A 27,134-nucleotide genomic window follows, 5' to 3' on the forward strand; every position below is an offset into this window, starting at 1 on the left:
TGCACACAGAGACATTGGAATGCTACTATAGAAGAATGCACAAAGATTATATTCCTAAGTATTAGAAAACCTGAATAATTTAAGTATACTGATACATTTGGAAATTTCACAAGTTTACACCAGGTGCAAATGTTGGTTTAAGTTTGTTTTGTTCCTGTATTCCTCAGTGCAAACAATGTTTAGATATGCTTGATGAGATTTAATTGGTTGCTTCTGTGGTTGTAAAGTGGTTCCAGTGCAATATAAACTCTGGGGTTACAGCATCAGCAGTTTACAGTACGTGGCGTCCTGTGGTTGCCAGTCATTTGCTGGGCTGATGGCAAAGTGTCTATGTTGCTTTTTCACTTTGTTAATTGTCTATTTCCACTGAAGCTGAACTAATGAGGCAAGGTGCATTTGCTAATATTTAGTCTGATGCGATATTACCCTAGGAGAAGTCTCTCTATGTGAAATACAGGACTTGTAGTGGGTTTACATGAAGATTATGTCAAACACCTTACTCAAACTATAGCAGCAAATGTTCCCCATCAAAGCTGCCTAAGCAGCTCATGTTAGACAATACTAACTAGGTTCATACAGTACTTAGTTCCTTTTCTAACAAATTAAGTAGACATGTCTTAGAAGATCAAGTACGAATGCTTGGATGTCTTCTGAAGACCAACTTTGTCAGTGAAATGGGTTCACCACAAAATGGAGATGCTTAGTGGGAAGAAGTTCCCTATAGAAACCCAGCCAGTGGTTAGTAATTCCTCTTTACATGGACAGATTCCACTAGCAATTTCAGATAGCTGCATATTGGGATGAGCTCCTATGTCTTAAAGAGGAAAGGACATGACTTAGCAGCAGCAAAGAGTAACTCTTGAAAATTGCTTTTGGCTTTGCCGCTATTTACTCTTTTGCTTTCATGTGCTCAGGGGAACTTGGTAAGAATGAAAAAAAGTAATGCCAGTATGTTCCTAAAGAACCACATCCTCTATTGCTTCCTATTCAAGAAATTGAAGATCCCACTGGATCATGGCCAGGAATTCAATGGGAAGTATGCCTGGTTGCAAAATGGAAAGCATCACCTCTTCATTTGTAATGGAGTCCACTGAGACCATTTTGCCAAAGGGCACTAGATACTTGGAGCAAGGTCCTAGACCCCAGCTTTATAATGATTTAAAACCTATTTTGTAGATGCAGGGGGGAAATGCAGAAAATAAAATAAATCTTTGCTCATAGGAAAGAAAACTCTTTTTACTAAACCAACTCAGAATCATAAAACTTTTCAGCAATCATCCGACTTCAGACATTGTTAGCTTTTGTTTGTATTTAGCTTTTTATTAGAGCAGTCCACCTGACAGTTAAATGTGCTTTGCTTAATATCTAGGTGAAGTATCTAGGATCGCAGTTTGAAATGTTTGTTTCTTGAGACCTCCATCATTCCTTACCATTGGCCATACTTAGAGAGGATTCTGAGAGTGTAAGTCTAAACCATCTGCAGGAGCAAAGGATCCCCATTCCTGATTTAGCAGAAGAATCATAACTCAGTAGCAGAGCATAGCTTTGCGCATGAAAAGTCCTAGCTTCAATCCTTGACATCTTCAATTATGGTTGCAAAGCTATTAGCACGTCACTTCCAGTGGAGCCAGTATTGATCTTATAGATCTTTGTTCCAATATGTTTCTAAATGTTAAACCTTCTTGTCCATGCTTTTTGCAGGGTTTGCTTATAATATGTACGGTTAAGAATCTGTGTGACTGAAATTGAAACAAATTCAAGAAACAGTGTGGATCATATGGATTCATTGTTAGCGTTTAAAATATGTGGGAAATAATCCATCTGCCTATGTCTTCCCAAATATGTTCACAATTTTGTAAAGATAGACTGGATTAGATCCTATTTCAGTTCACTATTGGGAATTACTCCTTTACGGCTTCTGCCATTCCTCAAATGAAAATGAATTGTGCCTGAGACTATGCTTGTACAATATAATAATGGCTTTTCCATATGATCCTGTTTCTTAGTTAAGGTGTGCCAATATGGGCTTTGAAAAGGCCTTACGTCTACAGAAGCATAAAGGCTTCACATGCAGAAGATCTTTGGTTCAGCCTTAGACATCTCCAAATCCAGAGATCTCAGATGATAGATGATGATGGAGACATCTTTCCAGAGAGTTACTTCTAGAAAGAATAACAGATATTGAACTTGCATGTACATTCATTTTCATTGCAGTAGCTTCCCAGTTTGCTGTAGCATGTATTTGCTATCAAGAAGTGCCAGACCTCCAGCCTTGGCTAGTGACACCTAAAGGTTAAACATTTGCAATTGAAATGTCACTTTGAGCATAATTTACTTGATCCAAAGCATCGTTTATGTCAGCCTGGCAAGCTCTAGCAGTCCTGTCTATCTGTATACATCCATACTGGTGTGAGCCTTATTCCTATAGGAGCCTAAAATAAACTTTATTTCGAGTAAGAGTTGCAAATTTGGAGCATTCTTACCCTCTAAAATCCCTGGGCTCTGTTACGGTTTCAGTCTCTTGCTGGAATCCTTCAGATCTGTAGAGCATGATGTTGAGAAGCAAAACATCCTGCCTTTCTCTATTGACCTTGAATGCTCTTGCTTCTCTGTGAATTTGTCACTGTATATCACAGATCATGAATAATAGCTTTCCTTGTGTACAAAACAATATTAGAGTCCTTCAAGGGAAATGTGAACTCTTCCCTTGTCTGGCCATACGCTCTCCTTGCCTAATGATACTCCCACGCATACATATACAAGGAGCTGCCTTACTGCAGACTGATGATTCATATAGGCCAGTGCCGATTACAGTGGGGTTGCACAACCTCCCAACCTGAATATGAAGACATTTGCAAAAGTACGTTGTTCAACAATGAACTGAAGCGAAGCTCAGCCAATTTGAGTAGACGCAGCCGCATCCAACATAGAGAGGAGAATGCTGTACCTGTCTGCCACTGTTGTTGCGCATGAGGAGCCTTTCATATTGAACCATAACTCAGAACTAGAATGCTTGACTGCACAAAGTATCCACACCTGGACTTTGGAGTGGGGGAATTCCAGTCCCAACAACAAGTTTATTGATTAGTCGTTTGACCATATCCATGATAAAATATATAATATCAAGATACATACAAAGGTAAAACTGAGTCACTTTGGAGTGAAGTAGTGAAATCTGTGTAAGTGTATTTAAACCAGTCTGGAATAGTGGTTTGACTGTTGGACTATGACTCTGGAGACCAGGGTTTGAATCTCAGCTTGGCCATGGAAACCCACTGGGTGACCTTAGGCAAGTTGCGCACTTCCAGCCCTTAGTTTCACAACAACAACAATAATGATAATGGTTTATTTATATTTCTATTTCCCATCTCTCCCTGTGGATCGAGGCGGGATTACAACTGAGATAAACTTATAATAAGACAATAAATAAGATAATAAAATGTTATCAACCTCCCAATCCCTCTCACCTTTAAGACAATAAAAATTAGTATTAAAATTCCAAAAAGAACACAGTTTAACATAATCAAAGTGGAGAGGACCATTAAGGCAGATGTGGGTCTCCTTCGTGAGGTTAGGTTGGGAAGATCCGTCGGAAGAGATCCATCTTGACAGCCTTTTTGAAGGCCTCCAAGGTGATAATAAGACGGATCTCCTCCGGCAGGTCATTCCACAATTTTGGAGCGACCAAAGAAGTCTTCTGGGAAGTTGTCACAAATCTAGTATTCTGTGACGGAGATAAATCCTGTGGGACAGATTATGTAGGGAGAGGCATTCCCGCAAGTAATCTGAACCCAAGCCATGTAAGGCTTTAAAGGTAAATAAGTTTAAAGTTGGAAATGAAGATGCACAAACACAACAGTGAATACATGAGCAATGCATTCTTTCTGTGAATGCACAGCATTATGAAGTCATGGGATATACTATCCAAGAAGAAGAAGTAAGTTGAAGAAGAAGTAAGTAAGAGAAGGGTCAGGAAACCCAAAGGCTCTTGAAATCCTAGAGATTTTGGGAGGCTGCTGAACATTAGAAGACGTAAAAGAAATATGTTGTTGAAGATTGTGCATATTCAATGGACATGGAACATGGTTAGTTCTTGGCAGGAGTGGAAATCCAGGTTGGGGGAATGCAGTGGAATGGAGTATCCTAAAAGAAGGCATGACTGGCTAGATCCCCCAAGACACATGCACTCCAGAGATTTTGCTCTGAGTCCCTTTTGCATTATGCAATGTGCAGCATTGAAAAGAGGGATCTGAAAGTGGGGAAGGAGGAAGGTAAGGCTGGCTTGCTAAGTTAATACCTCTGACACACTGTAATGAACATAATTTGAAAAGAACTTTGAAATATTTCTTTTTGCAGCAGATGTTTAATTATACCGGCTGTCAAACATTCATAGATATCCGCCGCAGGCCTGCGAGGGGTGGGGAGGTTTATTGTGAAAGGGGTAAAAAAAGGCTTAATATCTCAGCTAACTCTTGGAAAGCAGCTTGAAGGTCCTGGCTAATTCCTTCCATAGATATGCTTCTCCTCCTCAAATTATAAGTTTAGTGTCTTGCAAAGGAATATTAATGGGAACGCTTTGTGTCGTTTGATGCACTTGTGGATTAAGCTTGCCGAGCGACACTGAAACGCTGCAGTTGTCCAGAGCTTGCAAATTTAATCGGGTTAAGCTGTTTCTGCTGATTTAACCTGCATAATGTGGGAAATGGGAAAAGCAATTTTTGCAGGAAGGCTTGAAAGATCTTTACCACCGATGAGCCAAACCACTGTCAAATAACTGAGTGTTGGGTTGGCCATGCGGATCTCTAGGTATTTCCAAGGCTTTTTGAACCAAGTCCTCCAACAAAGCAGAACATCAGAAGATGGTTATACTGAACAGGTTCGATTTGTTTGGGCCTGATTCTTACTATCTTTTAGACCGGATCGCAAATCGGTTTGATTCAGTTCAAACGACCCTGGTTCATTTGAACTGAATTGCTGACGTGGTTCGGAGAGGGGGGCCATGCACTAGACCCATTAAACACCCATCTTTTGGACGCTGATTTTACCTTTGAAGCTTTGAAGGCTTGTTGTGAGACAAAGTGCGCCATCTCAGAAATTGGCATGATTGCTAGACTTATGGTATGGTTCATGCACACTAAATCATATGTGTGCATGCATACTCATGTGCTTTCAGGTCACCTGCCGACTAGTGGGAACCTCTTGCATTTCATAGGTATTTTCTGAGACAAGGAATGCTCAGAGATGGTTAGCAAGTAGGTAAGATGGATTGCCATTGCTTTCCTCTGAAAAATTAGTCATGTTTAAAACATACGAATGGCTAAAATGTGTAGAGTTAGAAAATGTGGAGAAGGACATTTTAATTAATGGGGAAGATGTGTCCAAATATATATACATAAGGAAAAGTATGTAAATAAATGCATATGATACTGAATAAGCATATGGATTTTCATGAGGTAGGGACTGCAGTATCTCAACCTGTTATGAATGAACAATTAAACAGAGCTGTACACGGAGTTTAAAGAAACACAACTAAATTAAGCCTGAGTTTTTATTGTCCCTGGTGCTTTCTACTAGTAGGATACAGCAATCTTTTCTAGTCCTGCTTGAAACGTCAAAGGTTCAACCTGGGATCATATGCCTGCAAACCTTAGCCCAGGTCCTAACTATCATTCAAGGGGGAGGGCATTTCATATTTCTAGACTGGTTCTGCCTTCTTTCCTCTTCCAGACTCCCCTTAGACCAGATTTGCTCATTGTGTTGCTCTCAGTTGTGTTGGAGTATAGAATATAGTTAACTGGGAATAATGGGCATCTTACTACAACATATTCTGGAGAGACTGGATTGAATAAGGTTGCCTTGGGAGCAATTGCTGTTAGGTTGGGGAAGCTACGGCTATCCGTTTTGTGACTACTGAGTCTCTGTCTTTGCCTCTCCCAGTAAACCCAGTCTGCCCCAGGATTTAGACCAGTGGGGTACATCATTCATCCTAAGATGTAATTAATTCAAATCCATCATCTTCCATCCTGAAGCTTGGTACTTTGAATGGCTCAAAGTGAATCTGGAACTCTAAGTTCATAATCCTGCCTTTGGCAGGCGTCTGTCATTTCTATTCTTTAGAGCCAATGTTCCATAAAATTAAAGTTCTCAATAAAATTTTAATACATACACTTTCACAGTATTTCCATCCCTGTTTTCTCCCCCAACAGACTACCCCTGAGACAAAAGGAGGTTGTTGTTGTTGTTGTTGTTGTTGTTGTTGTTGTTTTTATTTATGTTTTCCAAAACCGTTGTTGGCGGTTTAGAGAGATGCTGCTATCAATGCACACTCAGTGCAAGACTTAATACTTTGCCATCTGCGGGTATCAAAATGGATTATGAAAGAATAGTGACTTAACTGAGAGAAATCCTGGGTGAAAACAACAGCTTTAGGTCATTTCTCTAGGGCTGACAGCAAGTCACAGATCGCCCATAATTTTAGCCCTGGAAGATCGCAGCTTTGTCATGAACGAAAAGGAACTTAGTCTGACACTAACTGTAAATAATAGACTGTCTGGGAGTTATGAAGCATTTTCCAGGTACACTGGTAGGTATGATAAGTCAGACAAAGCTGTTGGGTCTATGGGCAGGAAGACAAAGAGAAAGTGAGACGTGGGATCGCTTCTTCTGTATTTTGGATGATAGTCACAGTTCACCAAAAGTTAGTGTCTAGATCAAGGGAAGTAATAGTGCCACTGTATTCTGCTTTGGTCAGGCCCCACCTGGAATATTGTGTCCAGTTCTGGACACCACAATTTAAAAAGGATGTTGAGAAACTGGAGCCATGTGTCCAAAGGAGGGCAAGCAAAATGGTGAAGGGTCTGGAAACCATGAAGTCCTATGAGGAATGCTTTAGGGAGCTGGATATGTTTAGCCTGGAGAAGAGAAGGTTAAGAGGTGATATGATAGCCCTGTTTAAATACTTGAAGGCATGTCATATTGAGGAGGGAGCAAGCTTGTTTTCTGCTGCTCCAGAGATTAGGACCCGGAGCAATGGATGTAAACTACAGGAAAAGAGATTCCACCTCAACATTAGGAGGAACATCCTGACAGTAAGAACTGTCCGACAGTGGAACAAACTCTTTCACAGTGTAGTGGAGTCCCCTTCCTTAGAGGTCTTTAAACAGAGGCTGGATGGCCATCTGTCGGGGATGCTTTGATTTAGATTTCCTGCATGGCAGAATGGGGTTGGACTGGGTGGACCTTGCAGTCTCTTCCAACTCTATGATTCTATATGAAAGTGTTGCTACTTTATTTTTTATGTAGCTTAACATTCCCTAGAGCAATTGGCGACCATGTAGCCTTCCACATCTTAGATGTCAAATCTCATCATCCCTGACCACTGGCCATGGGACGAATGGAAGCTGGTGCTCAAAACCACCTCTGAGTTCCCAGTTCCTGCCCTGCAGTGAGGAGTTACAGTTTAGGGAGATCCAGATTCAAATCCTCACTTAACCATGAAGTTCACTGGATGGCATTGCACTAGTTCCACTAAGGTTGGAAAAGATATTAGAAAATATTTGAAAAACATGTTTTTCAAATCTTAGCAAACCCTGATGAAGAGAATTCTGGACTGATGAGAATATTCACATTTCAGGACTTATTCTGTGCAAAATCTGTTTCCCACAGAAAATAGCATTTTCAGTGCCAGAAACAAATAAAGTTTGCCCTCCATTTTCGCAGGGGATCCGTTCCACCCCCCACCCCCCCCATACACACAAAAATGGAGGCTCACACATTTTCAAGCCCCATAGGCTTGAATGGGACATGCCCCTGTGTACACGGCCCAGGCACATGCGTCATTGAAAATAGCTGAGGCCACCCTTCCGCAGACATTCAAGGTTGGGGATCTCAGATCCGCAAGTTAGGAAGAGCGGCTGTATTTCTATGTTTTAAAATCTATTTTCTGCACAGAAAGTGTTGTTTGCTATGCCGAAGATGCTGTCTCCTGTGTAAAGCAAGTATGTGCATGCAGAGTCAATCCCGAATTGTGAATAGGCTTCAAAGAGTGTGTGGCTTTCAAATACTTTCTTGCAGTGGGAACAGAATAGTGACATTTAGTCGTCACTTCCTTGCCTAGAGCCCCAGCTACTTCGCAGGGTAATGGTGATGATAAAAATAGGATGGGGAGGACAACCATGTATGCAGCATTGAGTCACTTGGAGGAAAGAGTCGATGTAAAAGGACTAGCACTACTAGTAGTATTAGTTGGTGGTAGGACTAGCACTACCGCTAATATAAGGCGAAGTACAGTCAGCCCTCCATGTCCACTGATTTTTTTTATCCATGGATTCAGGCATCCATGACTTCAGTATATAGTTTAAAATATATAAATGATAAAGCAAGCCTTAGTTTTGCCATTTTATATAAGGGACACCATGTTACTGTGCCGCTGTATTCAACCAGACTTGAGCATCCATGGATTTTAGTATCCATGAAGTGTCCTGGAACCCAATGTATCAGCAATGGCATGTCATAGCCATGCCCTTTAATGCTTAGCAGAGGCGATATTTCTGAAATTTCAAATAGTATTCAGACAAAGAAACCACCTTAGGAAATTGATCCCAACCTGATCTTAAGTAGCTTCTTTCTGAAAGTGAACTAATAGGTATTTCTTATTGGAGACAACTTTGCAGCAGCCACTCGTTTCATGTTATCTCCCTTCATCCCATGGACTGAGGGCATCCATGGCACTGGTTTTATTGTGCCATGAGGAATAGCTGATGGAATTGAAACAGGCAGTTTTACTCCAAGTTTGTAGCCAAGGCACTCTTTATAAAATCTAGGAGGCTTTAAAGTCCATGTTCTATAGTTCATTGCACCGTCTTAGCCCTGCAGGTTACGTTTTTATTCAATCTAAGTTCAAGAAGTTTAGAACAATGCAAACAAATCTTGGCGGCTGTTGCTTGGGTCCAGGCCTGCTTAGTTTCTGACTGTGATTCTACCTGCTCACTTTTTCCAATTCAGAGGTAGAAGAAAACAACACACATATATAAATATTGTTTTGCTCCTTTGCAGTCTCTTCCAACTCTATGATTCTATGATTCTATGTATGTAAAGATGTATATGTAATGCTAGAGAGATGATTTGAAGAAACCTTCCTGTTGACGCCTTACATTTCTGAAGTGTGCTTCATAGTCATCTAGAGAAGGTCAGGCAAAATGGCAGCATCCAATACTTAGATTTTTGTTTCCTTCCAATATCATACATGCACCAACACTTACTTTTTTCCTATGCTTATTTTTGCAAGCCTTCCCAGTACAGTTGAGTCTTACCATCTTTTACATGGATAAAGTAAATCCTGTTTTTATAAGGCTTTCCAGTACAGTTTCAGTCTTGCTATCTCTTATATGGATAAAATAAATCCTGTATCTTAACGTTCTGCCTTATTTTGTATTTTTATCATTTTTAGTATTGCTGTAAAGTGCCTTGAATATATAACTGGTTTAGAAAAAGCAAAAATGTCCCTAAATAAATAAAAGAGGAATGCAGAACCGAAATTATGAGTAGGAATTCAGGTAGATGAGTCCATTGGTTAGCAGGGATGACTGGAATTCAATTTAATATATGGAACCAACAAACTTTGTCCTGATGCAGATGATGGAGAATGGTTTTTGACTGCAACTGCCATCATATATTTGGGTTTGAAAGTATTTCTACACTAGCTAGAAATATTAGATATGTCTGGGTGAAAGTAAACGCTAGAGGCTCAGAATACCATTGTGACAGGACTGTGATAGGACTCTGAACCTGCCACTGTTGATCTTCTGGCTACAGTTATAATCTTAGTTGTTGCCTGGATTGAAATATGTTTCAACCCAGCCCATAGAAAGCACTGGGAGATCATGCTCATGCTCCATTATGAACAATTTATGTTCCTTCGGACATAATATGAGAAGACATGACTCACTAGAAAAGACAAGAATGCTTGGTAAGGTAGAAAGAAGGCAGCAGGAAAAGAGGAAGATGGATAGACTCCATCAAGGAAGCCATAGCTCTGTGTCTCCAAGACCTGTTGAGGATACCTGGAGGTCTTGCCTTCATTTGTTGTTGTTATAAACTGCTATTGAGTCCATGAGACATGGATGAGACATCTCCAAGAGACTATCCTCCACTGGTCTTCTTAGGTCCTGTAAATTCATGCCTGTGACCTCCTTAATAGAGTCCATCTACCAAGCATGTAGTCTTCCTCTCTTTCTACATCCCTCCACCTTTCCTAGCATTATTATCTTTTCCATTGAGTCTTGCCTTCACATGTCGTGAAGTATGACAATCTCAATATCACCTCGGCTTCCAGGGAGATTTCAGGGTTGATCTGTTCTAGGACCCATTCATAATTTGAACTCGACTCAATGGTAGTGAACAACAACAAACCACGTTATGACTCTCCAGACAATTGGCTCCTTTTGTAATTGGGTACCTATAGAAACTGCCACAGGAGTGAGCTATTAGTTTTATAGGAGTGGCCTCATCAAGGGCTAATAATTCAAATTGTGTTGCCTTTTGTAATACACATAATAATAATAATAATTTATTTATTTATTTATTTATTTACAAAGTACAGTACAATACGTAACGCAATACATACAACTATAAAATACTCAATAAGACACATCTCTCCCAAACACAGAAATGTGTATTTCTAATTTGAGGGTGAGGATAAAAACATAGTGCGCCCATGCCCTACGTGGGTGCACTATACGTGGTTTTCAGCTTATGCTGAAGCTGCATGGATAACGGAGAATGGCGCATGCACCCATGGCGCACGCACATGACCACGCCACGAGCACAAGCCCCATTATATCCAATGGGGCTCGAGCATACATGCTTCCTTGCCTTACGCAGGGGTGTGTGTGGTCCAGAACAGATCCCCCACGTAAGGTAAGGGCGCACTGTACATTTAAACAAATCCAAAGTACTTCAGTGCTGGCTAGCAGTGCAACCGTACATCATTAATAGCTGTGTGATGAAAATGATAAAGCTATAGCTTTCTCAGGCACAGAAATTGCAGTGTTGTCGATGGGTGCGCTTGGAGATGCTAGCTGCCATGGAGCTGCTGTATTCTGCAGAAACAATGTGTAGTTTCCAAACGTTCAGAAGACACTGATAATAAAAACTGAAGGTGTCCTTAACCATGGAAAAATAATGTGGTTTGGAGAATTTGCCATTAAGGCAAATTATTGTGATTAGATAATTACAGGATTGTCGTGCTGATGCCGCCTCTCCATCCCCGCCCCCCCCTTTGTGCTAAATAATGTACAACAGTGCTCCTCTTTGCAAAATGTGTTCCTGTGTTTGGCTAAGTTATTTATGTGGGATGGGAGAAGGAGGAAGAGGAGTGTAAGTAGACTCTGCCACTCTCAGCAATAGGATGCAATAAGTTGAAGTTGCCAGCTGAATGGTGAGATTTGAGAGGATACCACTATTATCTGCATCCCTGCATGTGCGGATAGAATAATTCAGACGATAGAGACTCCCTTCTTTCTTCTACCAGAACAAATGCTATGTGGCACCAGGCTGTTAAAATGTTAACTTCCATCTTCATTTGGAATCTCGGAGTTAAACATATGGAGCTGGGAGTAAGAGCCTAATTTAGAGCCAAGCCAGGGTTGAGGAATACACAGAAGTACACCAGAGCTGGGAATATCTTGTGCCTCAGACAAGCCTTTTTATAGTCTTTCCCTGCAGGATGATATATGAAACATGTGGGCCATAAGGCTGATTTTATGGCTCATACCACTCTCATTAGCTTCTGTGCCAAAACGCGGTCTTTCTGAAGTTTCTTTTTCTTTCCAAAATTCGGGCACGTCTTCATGATGTGAAAAGGACATGCATTCATGTTGCACCATAGAGAGTCACTGCACTTGCTGTCAGATCTTAACATCAACCTTATCATCTGCCACTGGATTTCAATTGCAGTGGTGCATCACTTTGTGATTTGCATCACAGCACATGTTATCTCAGTGGTTCTCAACCTGTGGGCCATGACCCCTTTGGGGGTCGAAATGACTCTTTCACAGGGATCGCCTAAGACCATCAGAAAACGCATATTTCCAATGGTCTTAGGAACTGAGACGAAAATAATTTTATGGTTGGGGGTCACCACAACATGAAGAAATGTATTAAAGGGTCGCGGCATTAGGAAGGTTGAGAACTAATGTGTTATCTAATCCAGGGAAGTTGTCCACCATGTTCTTGAAAGACCCATGTGTCCAACCTGGGTTTGACCAGAGCTTCAATGGCAGGGAGATGTTCTAAGATCTAGATTTGACAGCCAGTCATGTGGTCAGCTGTAGATACATAAGTGAAGGCAACTGTAATCTTGAGATTGGATATCTATTTTGGTCATATATAAATTTGTGCTTGAAATGCAGATGAATTTTCTATTATGGACAAAGATTATCATATAACAGTAATGAAACAGCAGTTTAGAATGAATAGATTCTCTTCAAGAAGCTTGCTTTCATGCATCTGATGTAATGCTAGAAAAGCAGCATCTGTCAGAGAGATACATATGATGCTCTGTCATGTACCTGTCTCCTTCATGCACATCAGCTCCTGTTTCCTTGGAACTAAGTCAAGTGTGGAGTCTCTTTAAGCCTTGCTAATCCATCAAATGAGGGAAATAGTTTTCCACTTGAAAAGAGTGGGTGCCATTTGAATGTAGCTTCATTGGTATCTCATCACTCTGGTTTTGGGTTCTGATTCTTTGATGGCATACAAGGAGTTCAGAGACATCAAAGACCCAGATGTAGGGGCATCTTTGCACCGCTATTGGAAACAGGACGCTAGCCTAGATTAACCATCAGTCAGGTCTGATATGGTTTCTTAAATTATTTTTGAACCAGGGACTGTGAGACAATCGACAGAGATGCCATGGATGTATGAGAGGATGAACACAAAGAGATCATACTTTCTCTATAGTAACTCTGAATAAGCAGAAATTCTCTCTTGCTTGGGATTATCTTGCCTTTACCAATATTCTAATCCCAGAGTGAAAAGGGAATGTAGTAGTCTTCTTGTTCTGCAAACTCATATATGGAACATTGCCCCATTCATCCAGAGGAGACCTCCCATTTGTAAAGTGTAGCCTAAATCCACAGTCAGGAAGGTTCAAGTTGGTATTTTCTGGCAGATATGACTTGCTGGCACACCTTTCTCATCTGATACAGACGCAGATAGTTTTGCACAAAAGTCTGGAACATTCTAGAGGTCATTAAGAATATTTTTGTGCAGATTCATCTCCTCTATTACACATATCAATACTATCCATACACTAACACAGATTCAATATCTTGGCCTCTCAGAGAGCAGTGTTTTGCAAAAAAACAGTTTGCTGACTGCTCATTCTTTTCTTCTTCTTATAGTTTCCAAAAACAGGTTTTAGTTAAATAATTACATCATTTTATTGTTTGTTGTTTCCTTCTATTTTTTTTTTTTGTGTGTGTGTTAATGTTGTTTCTATGTCCTGCTGAATATATAGCAGCAGGTTTTCAAGGTTACCTTCTTCTGCTTTGTAGAATAGATCCCCTCATTAAGAAGAAACCATTCAGAAATGGCGAGGAGGATGCTCTAGTACTGCATTTCATCAAGGCACAATTAGGAGAATACCATACTTGACACTGAAGCCACTCCAGATCACCTTGGTACTGACCTCTGACCATTCCAGCAATTGTTGATCTCTTTGTGTTACTCATACGGTTACTTCGTCTAATATGCAAGCATCAAGTTATGACACTAGCTATCATAACACCCTCCATGCAATTTCAGTTGCAACTTACACGGCTATTTCCCATCAATTCCACCATCTTCGCTGTGACACATTAGTCATTATATATTCCATTTTAGTGCCAACATCAGTACCAACTGCATCATCAGTACCAACCTCATTTGTGCTAACCATAAAGATAACTTCATTGGTATCAATAAACACAGCTGCAGTACAAACAATGCTCTTCCTGGCAAAAAACAAACAAACAAACAAGTGCCTTAAAAATAAGTACTTTGGCTTCATCGCATGGCTCTCAGGCTGTTGAAATACAGATGATATGACCATCATATCATTACCATCAGATGACATGAAGTTGTTTGCAGACCAGTTAATGGAAATTGCTACAGGACTTGAGTTAGGAATATTGACCTGGTCTTCAGATGGGCACAGACTCTTGACAGCATCTCCTGTATCTACTCTCATACTACTGTCCTTGTATATCAAGTATATCAAATGTTGACCTCTACTCCTCCTGCATCAAGGAAAACAGACCGTGTCCACAGTATACACAAAATATACTCAGCTTTTTTCCTTTCATCATCCTCAGCGTAACACCATCATTGTAGACGTGGCTCAGGGAAGAGCTAAAATACGCTCTGCTCAGCTTCTCCTGACAAGGAGGAAAAGTTAGATGCAGTGGGGTACAGCTTCTCTTCCACAGCTGCCCTATCACTGAGAATTACGAACTGTCAGACCTGCATGGCTGCTTACCAACGGTGCCTCTGGGAGAAAATCACATCCTTTTTTAAATCATCTCCCTCCTGATCAGAAACAATTAGCCTTGATGCATCGGGCTGAAGCTCATCGCTTGGCAAATCAATGAAGAAACACAGCTCCTCCTTCATCTGATTGCGAAGCAAAGACTCTGGCAGGGGTGATAGCCCTCAGGAGGCATCCATGGCTCCACTCTTCTGGCTTGTCACCGGATGTATATTTTACTGTTGAAGACTTTCCTTTTGATTAGGAGGGCTTCTTTGGTGCCAACACTGACAACAAGTTAAATCACATTGACAAGTTTTGTACTAGAGCCAAGTGATTTTGTATCTAACTCTGTGTGAACTTGTCAAAATGGACCCTCTCTCAATAGCCTGCACAGCGCTCCGGCTCTCCATTTTACAGTTCTTTCTGTCTGCAAGCTCGAGCATCAAGGCCTGTTTGGGGATCTTACAATCAGGGCATGTACAAGTTACCAGGCTGTCCTCAGAGACCCAACAATTCCAAGTAGAGATTTTAGCAACAGCAACAGCAAATACGTTTTTATACCACTTATCATGGCACTTAAGGACTCCCTTAGCAGTTTACAATGTGAAGCTGAAGGCTTTCATGACCAGCATCCATAGTTTTTTGTGGGTTTTTCGGGACATGTGGCCATGTTCTAGAAGAGTTTCTTCCTGACGTTTCACCAGCATCTGTGGCTGGCATCTTCAGAGAATGCATTCTGAGAAGATGCCAGCCACAGATGCTGGCAAAATGCCCCCAACAATCTGGGTACTCATTTTAGTGACCTATGGAAGGATGCAAGGCTGAGTGGACCCTGGAGCCCTACCTGGGATTGAACTCACAACCTTATTGCTGTGAATGGCTACAATATCTCCATGTAACCACTGCGCCACCAGTGCTCATTTTACTGTCTTTCTCTTCTGCTACTTTTCTCAACCCCTCATCTTTTCAGCAGTAGGCTTCACCATTGTTTCCAACACTGGCAAGCAATAAGCTGAGACAGTGGGTCCTTTGGATTAAACACACAGTCATGCAAAAAAGTTGCATCTACTTCCACCTTTGGGGTCTTTCATCACACCAAGACAAAATATTTCTCATTAAACTCTTGACAGCAGCCCCTCCTGTATCTTCTGCCAACACAAACTAAGACCGTTCTTTTCCAGATATTTCCCTGTATCTGGGAAATTTGGGTTATTGCAGCCCATACTCGATCATTGAGATTTCAACCTTTTGTACGGTTTTCATTCAAACCATCACCTTAAAGCAATTGGTTTACCACAATCAACCTTCATGGGGCTTATTTTTGTACCGCTGTCAGACCCTTCTATCCTAAGTTCCTGAGATTTGCAACAGAACACAAATTGTTCCAATTCAAAATTTCTTCATTTGGCATAATAATAATAATAATAATAATAATAATAATAATAATAATAATAATATCCCGCCTCTCCCAAAAGGATTGAGGCGGATTGCAATGCACAAACACACCATAAAATCCAAAATAGATACATACTTAAAATTTACGTAACCCCCTTATTCCCCTATTTAGAACTGAAAAACACAATTATAAAATGCAGTTTTTGGCATCGCCACAGCTCCAAGTTCACTTAGTAAATGCACAGCTATAATAGCTGCATACTGGTTTTCACACTTTGTCCCTACATTGGTGAGTGTTTCATAGTGTGTGCATACCAACTTTCTATGTGCAAAAAACATCAATTTCACACGTTTGCTATTTCATTTCTGGGTCTCTTTGTCAACACAAACAAATCCCATTCTAGCCCAGTATGAACCATTGCGGTTCTCACCTCAGTTCTGTAGATCGAAAGGGAGTTCTACTGCAGAGCTTTGTCAATAACAAGCATTACATTGCAGGAAAGCGAAAGTCAAGCCTGGAGCCATGACAGACTGCCACTGAACTGAAAAGCAAAGAACAATAAACTTTGGGTTTTGGCAGCCTTGCCATATGCTACACACACACACACACACACACACACACACACACACACACACACATATATATCCCCTTCAAAATACAGTACTTCATATTTCTAATTCATTTTGTGTGAGCCGTTTTCATTCTGCAGTGTTTGCTTTCCAGATGCAATGGGGACGACGAACAATATTTTAACTTTCCTAGCAGCTGAAATTAAACACACTCTTGTTTCATTTTTAAGAATGATGATCCCTCTTGCATTCTGTCAAAATGAAAAATCTACATATATGGGCATATAATTTTCTTTTTCCTTTATGAATTCATATATCCTCCAGGAATAGTGTGCAATGGAACCGTATCCCGTCCCTGAATGTTAGGCTTTGCCATTGCCTAACTGCTGCAGTCAAAAGGCACTTAAGAATCCATGCAACATCTTGCCATTTTATCTGTACATCTGTTCCCCTTATTATGCATTCATTAATCCACCTCCTGGCAGGAATTAAATTATTCTTTAAGGAAGAATGGGCAAATTTAAGTCTTTTGACTTAGCAGAAGTTGAAAATGTCTGCTAGATTATTGCAACAGCATTGCGTTTGAGTTGACGCTGGGCAATCTCATACTATCTGACATCTCAGAGATGAAAACCAGGACATATATGGCCAAGCAACATGAGAATGTGATCAAGATGGCAAAGGTTATTCAGGATAAGCACTTACTTGCCCACTTTCCAATCAACCTTTCTCTCTTCTTTGTTCTCTTTGCCTTCTCACAGCAAATGAAGGCGGCATCCTTTCCCATTGGAAGTGCCTGGCGTTGTGGCCCCTTAGCAGCTGCTTTAATTTGAAATAAATGAATAAAATAAAAAAATAAAACTGCAATTCAATATGCTTTAATTGAATTGTACTTCTTTTACAGTAGTGAACTTAGTATAGATGTCTTGGAGATAGCAGAACTTACTTTTAAAAGCAATATGTAAAGATTAAGGGGGAGTTTGAGATCCTGTCTTGTTCTTTTTCTCAGCTTCTTCATCCCAACTACTTTCCCTTGATTATATTATTAAGTCACGATTTTTGTAGGAATATATGGAAATATGGGGGGAAAGACCATTCCTTTAATTATATCTCTTCCATTAAAGGTCAAGACTATATTCCGTAAGAGTTTTAGTTGTTGTTGTGTGCCTTCAAGTCATTTCTGATTTATGGCGACCCTAAGGGCGACCCTATAATGGGATTTTCTTGGCAAATGCCATTGCCATTCTCTAAGGCTGAGAGAGTGTGACTTGCCCAACATCACCCAGTGGGTTCCCATGCTAATAATTCACACTGTGTGTACAACCACAGTATTATTACTAATACTACAAACACCTATTTCCAATATATTAAGCGGTTATATATGGTTACTTGGAGCTGGCTATTTGTAATGAATTCTTTTTATCTAGTAATAAACGTCTGACAGATTAGTGGCTTGTACCATTCAGATCAAGGCGGTTGTTGTTGTCGTTGCTGTTTAAAAGGTAGCTATATCTCAAGTACTGTAATTAACTTTGAAAAACGTGAAAGCTAACTATTCCTTTTAATGCTGTAAATGTAATGGTGCATGTTTATTTCTGGGGCCTAGGTACTACGATTCTAACTAGCTACTTTTTCAAAGGAGCTTTTGGGCTCTGGCAACAATTTATATAATGCATTGATTGCCTACCGTTCGCCTAATCCCTGGTTTAAAGAGCTGTCAAGTTTGTTTGTTGGGGCTTTTCCCACATCACTGTATTAAGTATTGTATAATCCAATGTGGGCCGAACGTAGGTTGGACTCTGCTGATGGATTGTTGAGTGGTTTTTAGCAGATCGGCAAAGGTTTCAGGCTCCCAATGGTTTAACAACAGTGACACAATAAGATTTATTATCTTCCTAAATTAGGCCTCTGAAGCCAAAATAGATTGGGGAAATCAGTAGATGTCCATATGAGTTAAATTATAGCACTGAAATCATGAGCAAACATTCATAGGCATCAATTCTATTTCCGCCTTTCCAGACACTGTATGTAGAGAGATCTTGTAGCACCTTTGAGACTAACTGAAATGAAGAAGTTGGCAGCATGAGCTTTTGTAGGCTTCAGTCTACTTCCTCAGATGAAGTCTGTGAACTCTCATGCTGCCAATGTCTTTCTTTCAGTTAGTCTCAGAGGTGCTACAGGATCTTTCTACGTACTGATTCTACAGATTAGCATGGCTATATCTTTGGATTTTCCAAACACTGTTTTGCACCTGACCTTGTTTGGCTGACCTCTGTGTTGCTGCAAAGCCCACCTTGATGCAACCTGCACAATAACAATTTCTTACCGCAGAAGCTTCTTACTGCAGAAGCTTGCCTTTGGAATACATACAGCTGGAACTGTTAAATTTGTCCAGAGTTGATAATGTAAGTCAGTGGTTCCCAGCCTTTGGTCTTCCATTTGTTTTGGTCTCTGGATCCCAGAAGCCAACTTGTCCAACAATCAGGAATTATGGGAGCCAAAATCTAAAACATCGGGAGTATCAAAAGTCAGGAACCACTGGTCTAAATGTTTGAGCTGCACCACCCAAAGCGCAACTAGCATAACATTACCAATGTTTATGCAAAGGGGCCTTCTGAGAATCTACAGAAATTCATGGAATCTTCTAGATCATGAATGTTCTGGGATGAGATAGCATTCTTGGTTTCAATGTGAAGTCGAAGGCTTTCATGGCTTGCATCCATAGCTTTTTGTGGGTTTTTCAGGCTATGTGGCCATATTCAAGCAGAGTTTCTTCCTGACATTTCACCTGCATCTGTGGCTGGCATCTTCAGAGATTGCTGACCTGGAAGAGTGTGTGTGTGTACTATGTGGTCCTGGATGAGGAGGAGTGATTCCCATGTTAATCTGTGTATTGTTCTGTTGCATATATATACTGACTCTCTTCCAGGCCAGCATTCTCTGAAGATGCCAAATCCACAGATGCTGGTGGAACATCAGGCATAAACTCTTCTAGAACATGGCCACATAGCCCAAAAAATCCACAAAAAACTATTCTTGGTTTCCTCTCTCATTCCTCTCTTTAAAAGTGCACATTTGATTTTTTGTATGCATCATGTAAGAATGAAAGGGTACATTGGAAAGAAGCAAACAGCTGGTGCATTTTGCTTTGATGTCCCATACTGTTCAAGATTAGAATCCAATTGTTTCATCAATATATCTTCAGACATGATACTAATGTCTGTTTGTAAAGTGCTGCTGGTTCGTGTACTATGGATTTCTTCAGAGGCACTGTGTTTCTTCTGTAGAAGGCATGTTTCTGTCAACTACTGCAGAAGCTTGCATTTCAAAAACGTATAGCTGGAACTGTTCAAATATCCATATATTTTTCTCAAGAAATATGAGCTTGATCTATTGTTTAATAACACTCTTTTGACAGCAGTATGCTCCTGGTTTCTGTTCATTGCCAGGGGCATGTGGGTTTGTTCCTTCAGTTCTTAACATCATGTCCTATTCGATTACAACTTCAATCAGCTCTGTCTATCAGAACCAATGGTGAAAGATGATGGAATTTGCAATCCAACATTTGGAGGGTTGCCACATCATCACCATACCTGGCTTTCAGGATGCTTATTTCTCAATATGGAACTTCAGTTATGGTGGAAGGACCCGCAGAGGAGGCAGTTCTTTGAAAGACACAGTTTACTTTCCCTAATTTGGGTCAAAACCTATGGCCTTGGTAGGCAACGTTTCCCCAAAAATGGTTCGAGAGGACTGAGGGCCCAAACAGACAGACCAAAATAAAGCTGCTTTGGGTCACTTTGGAGGTATGCTGTTTAAATGATGCATGTGTCCGAAGAGGCCAGAAGCCGCACCAAAGCCACGTTCCAGTCCTAAGACTAGAGTGCAGCTTTGGCGCAGCTCCTGGCATCTTAAGATGCGTGTGGCATTTAAACAACATACCTCCAAAGTGACCCAGATCACAGAAGTCAGATTTTGCATTGGTTTGCATACCTCCAAAGTGACCCGAAGCAGCATTATTTTGGTCTGTCTGTTTGGGCCCTGAGTCACAAAAAGTAAAGGGGCTGAGCTGACTGTGCCCTTCTTCTCTTTCTAATGTGAAGCCCATTCAGCTCTTAAGGTTCTTATTCCATTGGTTTCTTTGGAGAATATTTCTCTGATCTTCAGTGACTGTGAAGAAATTTACAACAATAAATGTGGGAGAGGCTTATCTTAATAGACATAAGTCAATAGAGAGTGATGTCAATCCCCAACACCTTAAAAGTGTTGTCTCTGTTTCAAACAGTGATGGAGCTAGAATCAACAGCATCAGTATGGTGGCATTCCTCATTGAGACCAGCCCAGTGGGAATAATACACATATCATTCATAACACTTGGGGCTGAAAATATAGAGGGGAAAATGCATTCCCTCACTTCTCAGGGAGCATGTCAATGAAGGAGATGCATATATTTCTTCTAGGTACTGATTTGAAGCACATACGTCTAACAAAATCCAACTTTTTCCTCATCTACTAAGAGACAGCCTTGTCTCTGAACCTTTCCTTGTTATCTCATGTGCAGCCACTTCCATTTAGGTTCAGGTTTCATGTTAATGGTCCTAAAGAGCTTTAGGCTGTACATTGTTTGACCTGTGATTAACAATGGTGTACCTGTGACTATTTATAACAAGGATAGCATGCATTCATTATATTTCTATTCCTTCTTTGTCCTGGGTCATCATCCATCTAACTGAAGATAAGTGATCCAGTAATGTGGCTTCAGAATCTGATCCGAAACAGGCAGGGTTTGCATTGGTTCTATGTAGATGCCATTCAACCTTGGTTTATTTTTCTGATTTCTTAGCTGATGTTAGGAAAGTGTCCCCCAGTTTGGAAGTAACATAAGATTATGCCTTAAGAGGAGCAAGTATTTCCATGCTAAAAAGTGGACTTATGATGGGAAGAAAGCAGAGAGATGAGTGTAGACAGAGTGACCCCCAGCATTTGTTCTCAGTTTCATGAATGATGGGCTATTATATAGTCTGGTAAAACCATTATGTTAATCTATACTTGCTATAATTTAAAGGAGCAGAGGGAATACTTTCCTATAACTGTACTATTTATTTAATTTCTTGTAACAATTAAGGGGCTAAAACATTTCCGCACAAGGGATCGTTCTGCGAACATTTATGTTTCCCCAGACTAAATACACTTGCTGTTGGAAGAATGCTGAAACCAGCTCTGAGCCTCGAACGAAGAGGGTCGCAAATGATCATTTTGTCTCTTTCAGGACCGCTTCTGTAAGGCGTCTCAACTCACGGTGTTCATGACTCTGGGCCTCCTCAGTCAGAGATGGAGCAGATGGACTGCAAACCCTACCAGCCGCTGTCTAAAGCCAAGCATGAAATGGACTTAGCTTATACAAGCTCTTCCGATGAGAGCGAAGATGGGAGGAAGGCAAGACAGTCGTATGAGTCCAGAGAAACCCTTAATGAATACAGCCAAGAACTCAGACTGAATTACAACAGCCACAACCGAAAAAGGAAAGCTGTTGAGGAACCCACTCAAGGTATGCCTATTTATTCATTGTGACAAATACCGAAATGATTACAGCATTACATATAATTTTGCGGTGACCGCCTACATAGATTATTTACTTCTCCCACATCACATTGAGCAGATGAAAGTAATTTTCCCACACGGACTTTCATTTCGTCTTTTCTATTGCGTAGGTTTATTTGTGGATTAATGTGGACTCTTGTAGTTATCGTTACAGAAGCTGTCAGCAAACCATGACTTACACTGGTTCAGGGGTATTGCTATGGCTTGGGAGGGAAATGAAGGCATTGTCCTTCCAAATAAGAATTGTACCCTCTCCAATGAATTTTTCCTGATTCCCCACATTTTTAGCATTTCAGTCACTTACAACTTCAGTCGAGCATTTATACATACCATTTAGGGATCCAAAGAAAAAGTGCAAATGAAGGTACCATGGGGATGGGACCAAACAGAAGAGTCCTAGTTTTGGAGGCAAAGCGAAAGGGAATCCCCCCTCTGTTAATTCCAGGGGTGGATCTACACTGTTGAAATAATGTAGTTTGGCACCACTTTTAAGTGCTGTAGCTCCATCATATGGAACCCTGAATTTGTAGTTTTACAAGGTCTTTAGCCTTCTTTGTCAAAGTGTGCTGACGCGCTACAGATCCCAGGTTTCTACAGGATGGAGCCTTGGCAGTTAAAGCAGTTTCAAACTACATTTATTCCTACAGTGAAGATGCGCCCTAAGAAAAATATGAAGACAGTTAGCTCTGATGTCAGTGGGGTGATGAACCCATGCGAGACTTTAGCCTGACCTTTAAAAAAGATATCCAAGGGCCCAAACAGACAGGCCAAAATAAAGCTGCTTCAGGTCACTTTGGAGGTATGCTTTTTAAATGATGTATGCATCCTAAGAGGCCAGAAGCCATACTCCAGTCCTAAGGATTGGAGTGCAGCTTTGGCACAGCTTCTGGCCTCTTAAGATGTGTGTGTCATTTAAACAGCATACCTCCAAAGTGACCCGAAGCAGCTTTATTTTGGCCTGTCTGTTTGGGCCCCAATATGCTGAAACTGTTTTGGAGAGCACTGTGGAGAGCTCCTTACATCTTGGAATAAAACCCAGAGTGGATGGATCTCTGAATAACATTGGAACCACCAGCTGCCATTGCTCCATTTATACAGAAATGCAAATGGTTTGAAAGCGGCAAGTGCTGAAGAAATGCATCCTCCTCCTGCTGTTCTGCAGACCATCTTTTCCCCTCTCTGCTGAACAAAAGTATGTGTTTGTCAACACACAACCTGTTATGAGCATCTTAGTTTTAAAGTGGGTTATGTATAAAGTCTGCAACTCTGCAAGCATTTCCCATTGGCATGTGTTATGTTAAAACAGATTGCTTAAGAATGTTTACATCTGTTCCTTATGCCTTGAAATAGATTTAAATTTTAAAAAACCTGTTAAAATGTGTTGTTGTTTTTAATAATGAGGATTGTTTTTATTCTCTTTTTTGTCTGGCTGATTTCTACCATATTTTCTTGTTGGAAGCTTCTGAATACAGAACTGATAAAGTGACGGAGACCAGTGTTTAAGTTTACATTTCATGCAGGTGTATCATAGAGCATCAAACAATCTTGTTTCTTCTGGATTGTTCAATTCAAAAGATAGATTGCAGCTTTGAGAAAGTTGCATTAGAAAGCCATTGCTGTTGAACAAGCCAAGGCTCTCTATGTATGTGTCTCTCTGTGCCTGATGCACAGTATCAAAACCAAAGATTGCACACATTTATATGGGAATATGTTGCAAGTTAAGAATGTACTGTGAGCCATTTAGCTCAAATTCATTTATTTATGTATCTATTGAATGATATACAAATTGCTCACATCTAAAGATTTCAAAGCAGTGTTCATTACTCACAGTGCACGCAATGTAGAAACAATACATAAAATCAATACCCAATATCATGGATAAAATAAGAGTATCCTCTGGGCCTTCTCCTTTTCCAGACAATTGCAAGCTGCCTGTTTATCCACCATTCACTCTGGCTCAGCTAGGGATGGTGATGTGAAAGAGGAGCAATAGATACTCATTGACTTTGCCTAGCAAATGGTTGCATTGAAGGGGATTGGCTTTCAGGAATGCTGGTAAGAACATAGATTCACTGGGACGGGATGCATTGCAGGTGTCTTGCTCTTCAAACCATGGATCCAGATATACAATATGGACAGAAAGCTTTGTGGGGCTCTTCTTCTGGCTCCATGTTTGATTTATTTGTTCTAAAATAGTGTGTGTGTGTGTGCATTGTAAGAAATCTCCATCTGCTTATGTACTCTAAAGATACTAGACCCACATGATTGTAGAAGCTAAACAGGGTGAAGCCGGATTAGTGTTTGAATGGGGGACTTGCTTGAGCGTGAAGGAGAATAATAATAATAATAATAATAATAATAATAATAATAATAATTTATATTTTCGGGATTACAACGGAGATAAAAACACAAGAAAGCATAAAAGCATAACTAAAAATATATTAACCCCTAACCCTCCCACCAAGAAGAAAGCAACATAGTTGACCTCAAAGACAGTCTATGCTGCTAGATTTCTGCTAGGTAAGTTGCACAGGCCCAACATATCAGCGCATTAATGTTTCCTTTTCTCATGAACTCTCTCATGCACTCTTACGCACAGATTTTATCAGGGTTTCGCTTGCATAAACTGTCTCTGGCTATAAATATAAACCAGATATCTATAAACTCAAGAAGGTTGAACAAAGAGAACTGAAAGAAGGCCAAAGATAACAATCAATCTGCTATTATTATTATTAAAAAGCCATACTAGGTCCTTTTGCGTATGGCCCTGTTATGGCATTACAATGGGACCTTGTCATCCACTGAGGTTTGGTTCCAGGACTCACTTTGGATATCAAAATCCATGGATGCTGAAATCTAATAATAATAATAATAATAATAATAATAATAACAACAACAACAACAATAACAACAAATGTTGCTGATGTGGAGACATTGTTTCTTCCCAGCTTCAGATTTGTTGCTTTCCAGAAGAGGACAGTTGTGTCCTTTTTCTCATGTTGGTTGAAACTGGTTATGCAAGGCCTGAATGGGGCTAATATACTAACTAAAGCAGCACATAAAGGGGGGAAACGTAATGAAAATGATTTCAGCTTAGATCTTGTGCCATTGTCAGCAGGTGAGCAAAACATGTCAAATGAATCGTGCAGCAGCAGTTCTTTGCCATTAAAAGAGAGTCGGGGAATATTGCCATTAGCGCCACTGTAATCAGAAGGTTCAGAAAAACAGCAATGGTGCGCTGTCAGATAGTTGTTATATTTTATTCATAGGCCCAGTCTTGCTTCTTAGAAAAAGTAACAGATAATTCATGTGACGTCGAAGGCTTTCATGGCCGGCATCCATTGTTTTTTGTGGGTTTTGGGGGCTCTGTGGCCATGTTCTAGAAGAGTTTATTCCTGATGTTTTGCCAGCATCTGTGGCTGGCATCTTCAAGATGCCTCTGAAGCTGAGAGAGTCCATGGAAACCCACCTAGTGGGTTTCCATGGCTGAGCCAGGATTCAAACCTTGGCCTCAAGAGTCAACATCCAACCCTGAAACCACTGCACCCTGCTGCCTCTACTGGGCTACATAAACCAGATACCTGGTTCAGTCAAGGCAGCTTCCTATTGAATGAGATCATGGTGCACATGTATGTCTTATATTGTTCATTTTGGTGCTCCAGGATGAAATACTATTGCCATTTTGTTTGATTCACCCTATTGATTTTGTGTGTTAGACCATAAGTTGAATAGATACCATCAGAAATTTAGTCTCTCTGGTGCACCTTGGATCTGTAGATCGAATGGAGGGGACATCAAGTGATTCTACTGAAGCCTGTTCTGCTTTACTGTTATGCTGAAAATAAAATGTTTCACGATGTGAAACTAAAGTAAAGGCATCTGGCAAAGCAAAGTTTACCTGGACACAGAGTTCAAAGAAAGCAATTGCCTTTTTTCCTTTTCTTTTTCGTGAGTACGTGTGTCCCTTTGCTTCGCTGACTGTATCCTTGGGTTTATTTTTGGGACAGCGTGCAGACTATGGTTTGAGCTTTTTGTCCCTTATTTTCCCATTACTTCTGAATACACGCCAATAATTTGTAATCTACCCTTTGCCGCCAGTGAAAGCTCTAAAGTTCTGCAGGATGTGCTAGATAAAATCTGCCATGACATTATGCCGGGAAGAAAATCGTTTCATTGAATTGCATGAAAATGATAGCTAAAGCTTCGGGGTGTATTTTAAGGGCCTGGGAAATCCGCCGCTTGGTAGTCAAATGAGCAAAAGGGAAAAGATGCCTTTGCAGATGGGCCAGAACAGGGTCCGAATCCCCGCTCAGGCATGGAATCCATTGGGGAAAGTCATTGGGGGGGGGGGGGGATCTTGCTAGGAAAACCCTATGATTGAGTTGCCATAAGCCAAAGTCACCTTCAATGCACAACAACCAGAGGAAGTCAAGCGCCAAATCAGAAAAACAAAGGTCATGGCACACAAGATACATGGTTGAAAGACATTATTTTTCACGTGGAAGCTCTCTTCAAACCATCATTTTCCATCCAGGGAAAATGATGATGGCAAAAGGATGATGTTTCATGTTACCCTTAGGTATTTGATGCTTAGGAGTTGGCCCAACAAAAGTTATTGTTAGGGAAGTACAGTCGGCCCTCTATATCCATGGATTCTTTATCCATGGATTCAAACATCCACGGCATTAAAATATTCAGAAAAAAATATATACATTCTAAAAAACAAACCTTGGTTTTGCCATTTTATATAAGGGACACCGTTTTATTATTTTACTGTATTGAATGGGACTTAACTGTCCATGGATTTTGGTATTCATGGGGGGTCCTTGAACCTAACTTCAGTGGATACCAACGAACCACTGTAGATGTATTCCTGAGCAATACTTATCAGAGAGCAATACTTAACAGAGACAGATACCAGAGACAAAAATAAGATGCGGAGGGAAGGGTTAGCTTACCATACCACAAAAAGAAGAGCAGTTCAAAGCTTCTATCAAACATGTTTAAAACATAATAGAGGAAAATACATCCTAATAAACTTGACTTGTCCTATATGTGA

General features: G+C 40.5%; 1 protein-coding gene across 10 annotated transcripts in view; it reads left to right on the top strand.

The window, feature by feature from the left end:
• The window catches only part of LOC149308809 (teneurin-1), a 293,986-nt gene that overhangs the window by 62,108 nt on the left and 204,744 nt on the right, over window positions 1–27,134 (top strand). For all 10 annotated transcript variants that reach the window (XM_089536504.1, XM_089536512.1, XM_089536509.1 and 7 more), the window contains exon 2: window positions 21,744–22,022. In XM_089536504.1, coding sequence (XP_089392630.1) covers window positions 21,806–22,022 — 217 coding nt within the window. In that variant the 5' untranslated portion in view covers window positions 21,744–21,805. The remainder of the gene's footprint in view (window positions 1–21,743; window positions 22,023–27,134) is intronic.

Source organism: Sceloporus occidentalis, unplaced genomic scaffold, assembly GCF_023333645.1.
Source record: "Sceloporus occidentalis isolate IW3139 unplaced genomic scaffold, rSceOcc1.0.p SCAF_8, whole genome shotgun sequence".
In the NCBI taxonomy this organism is placed as follows: Eukaryota; Metazoa; Chordata; class Lepidosauria; order Squamata; family Phrynosomatidae; genus Sceloporus; species Sceloporus occidentalis.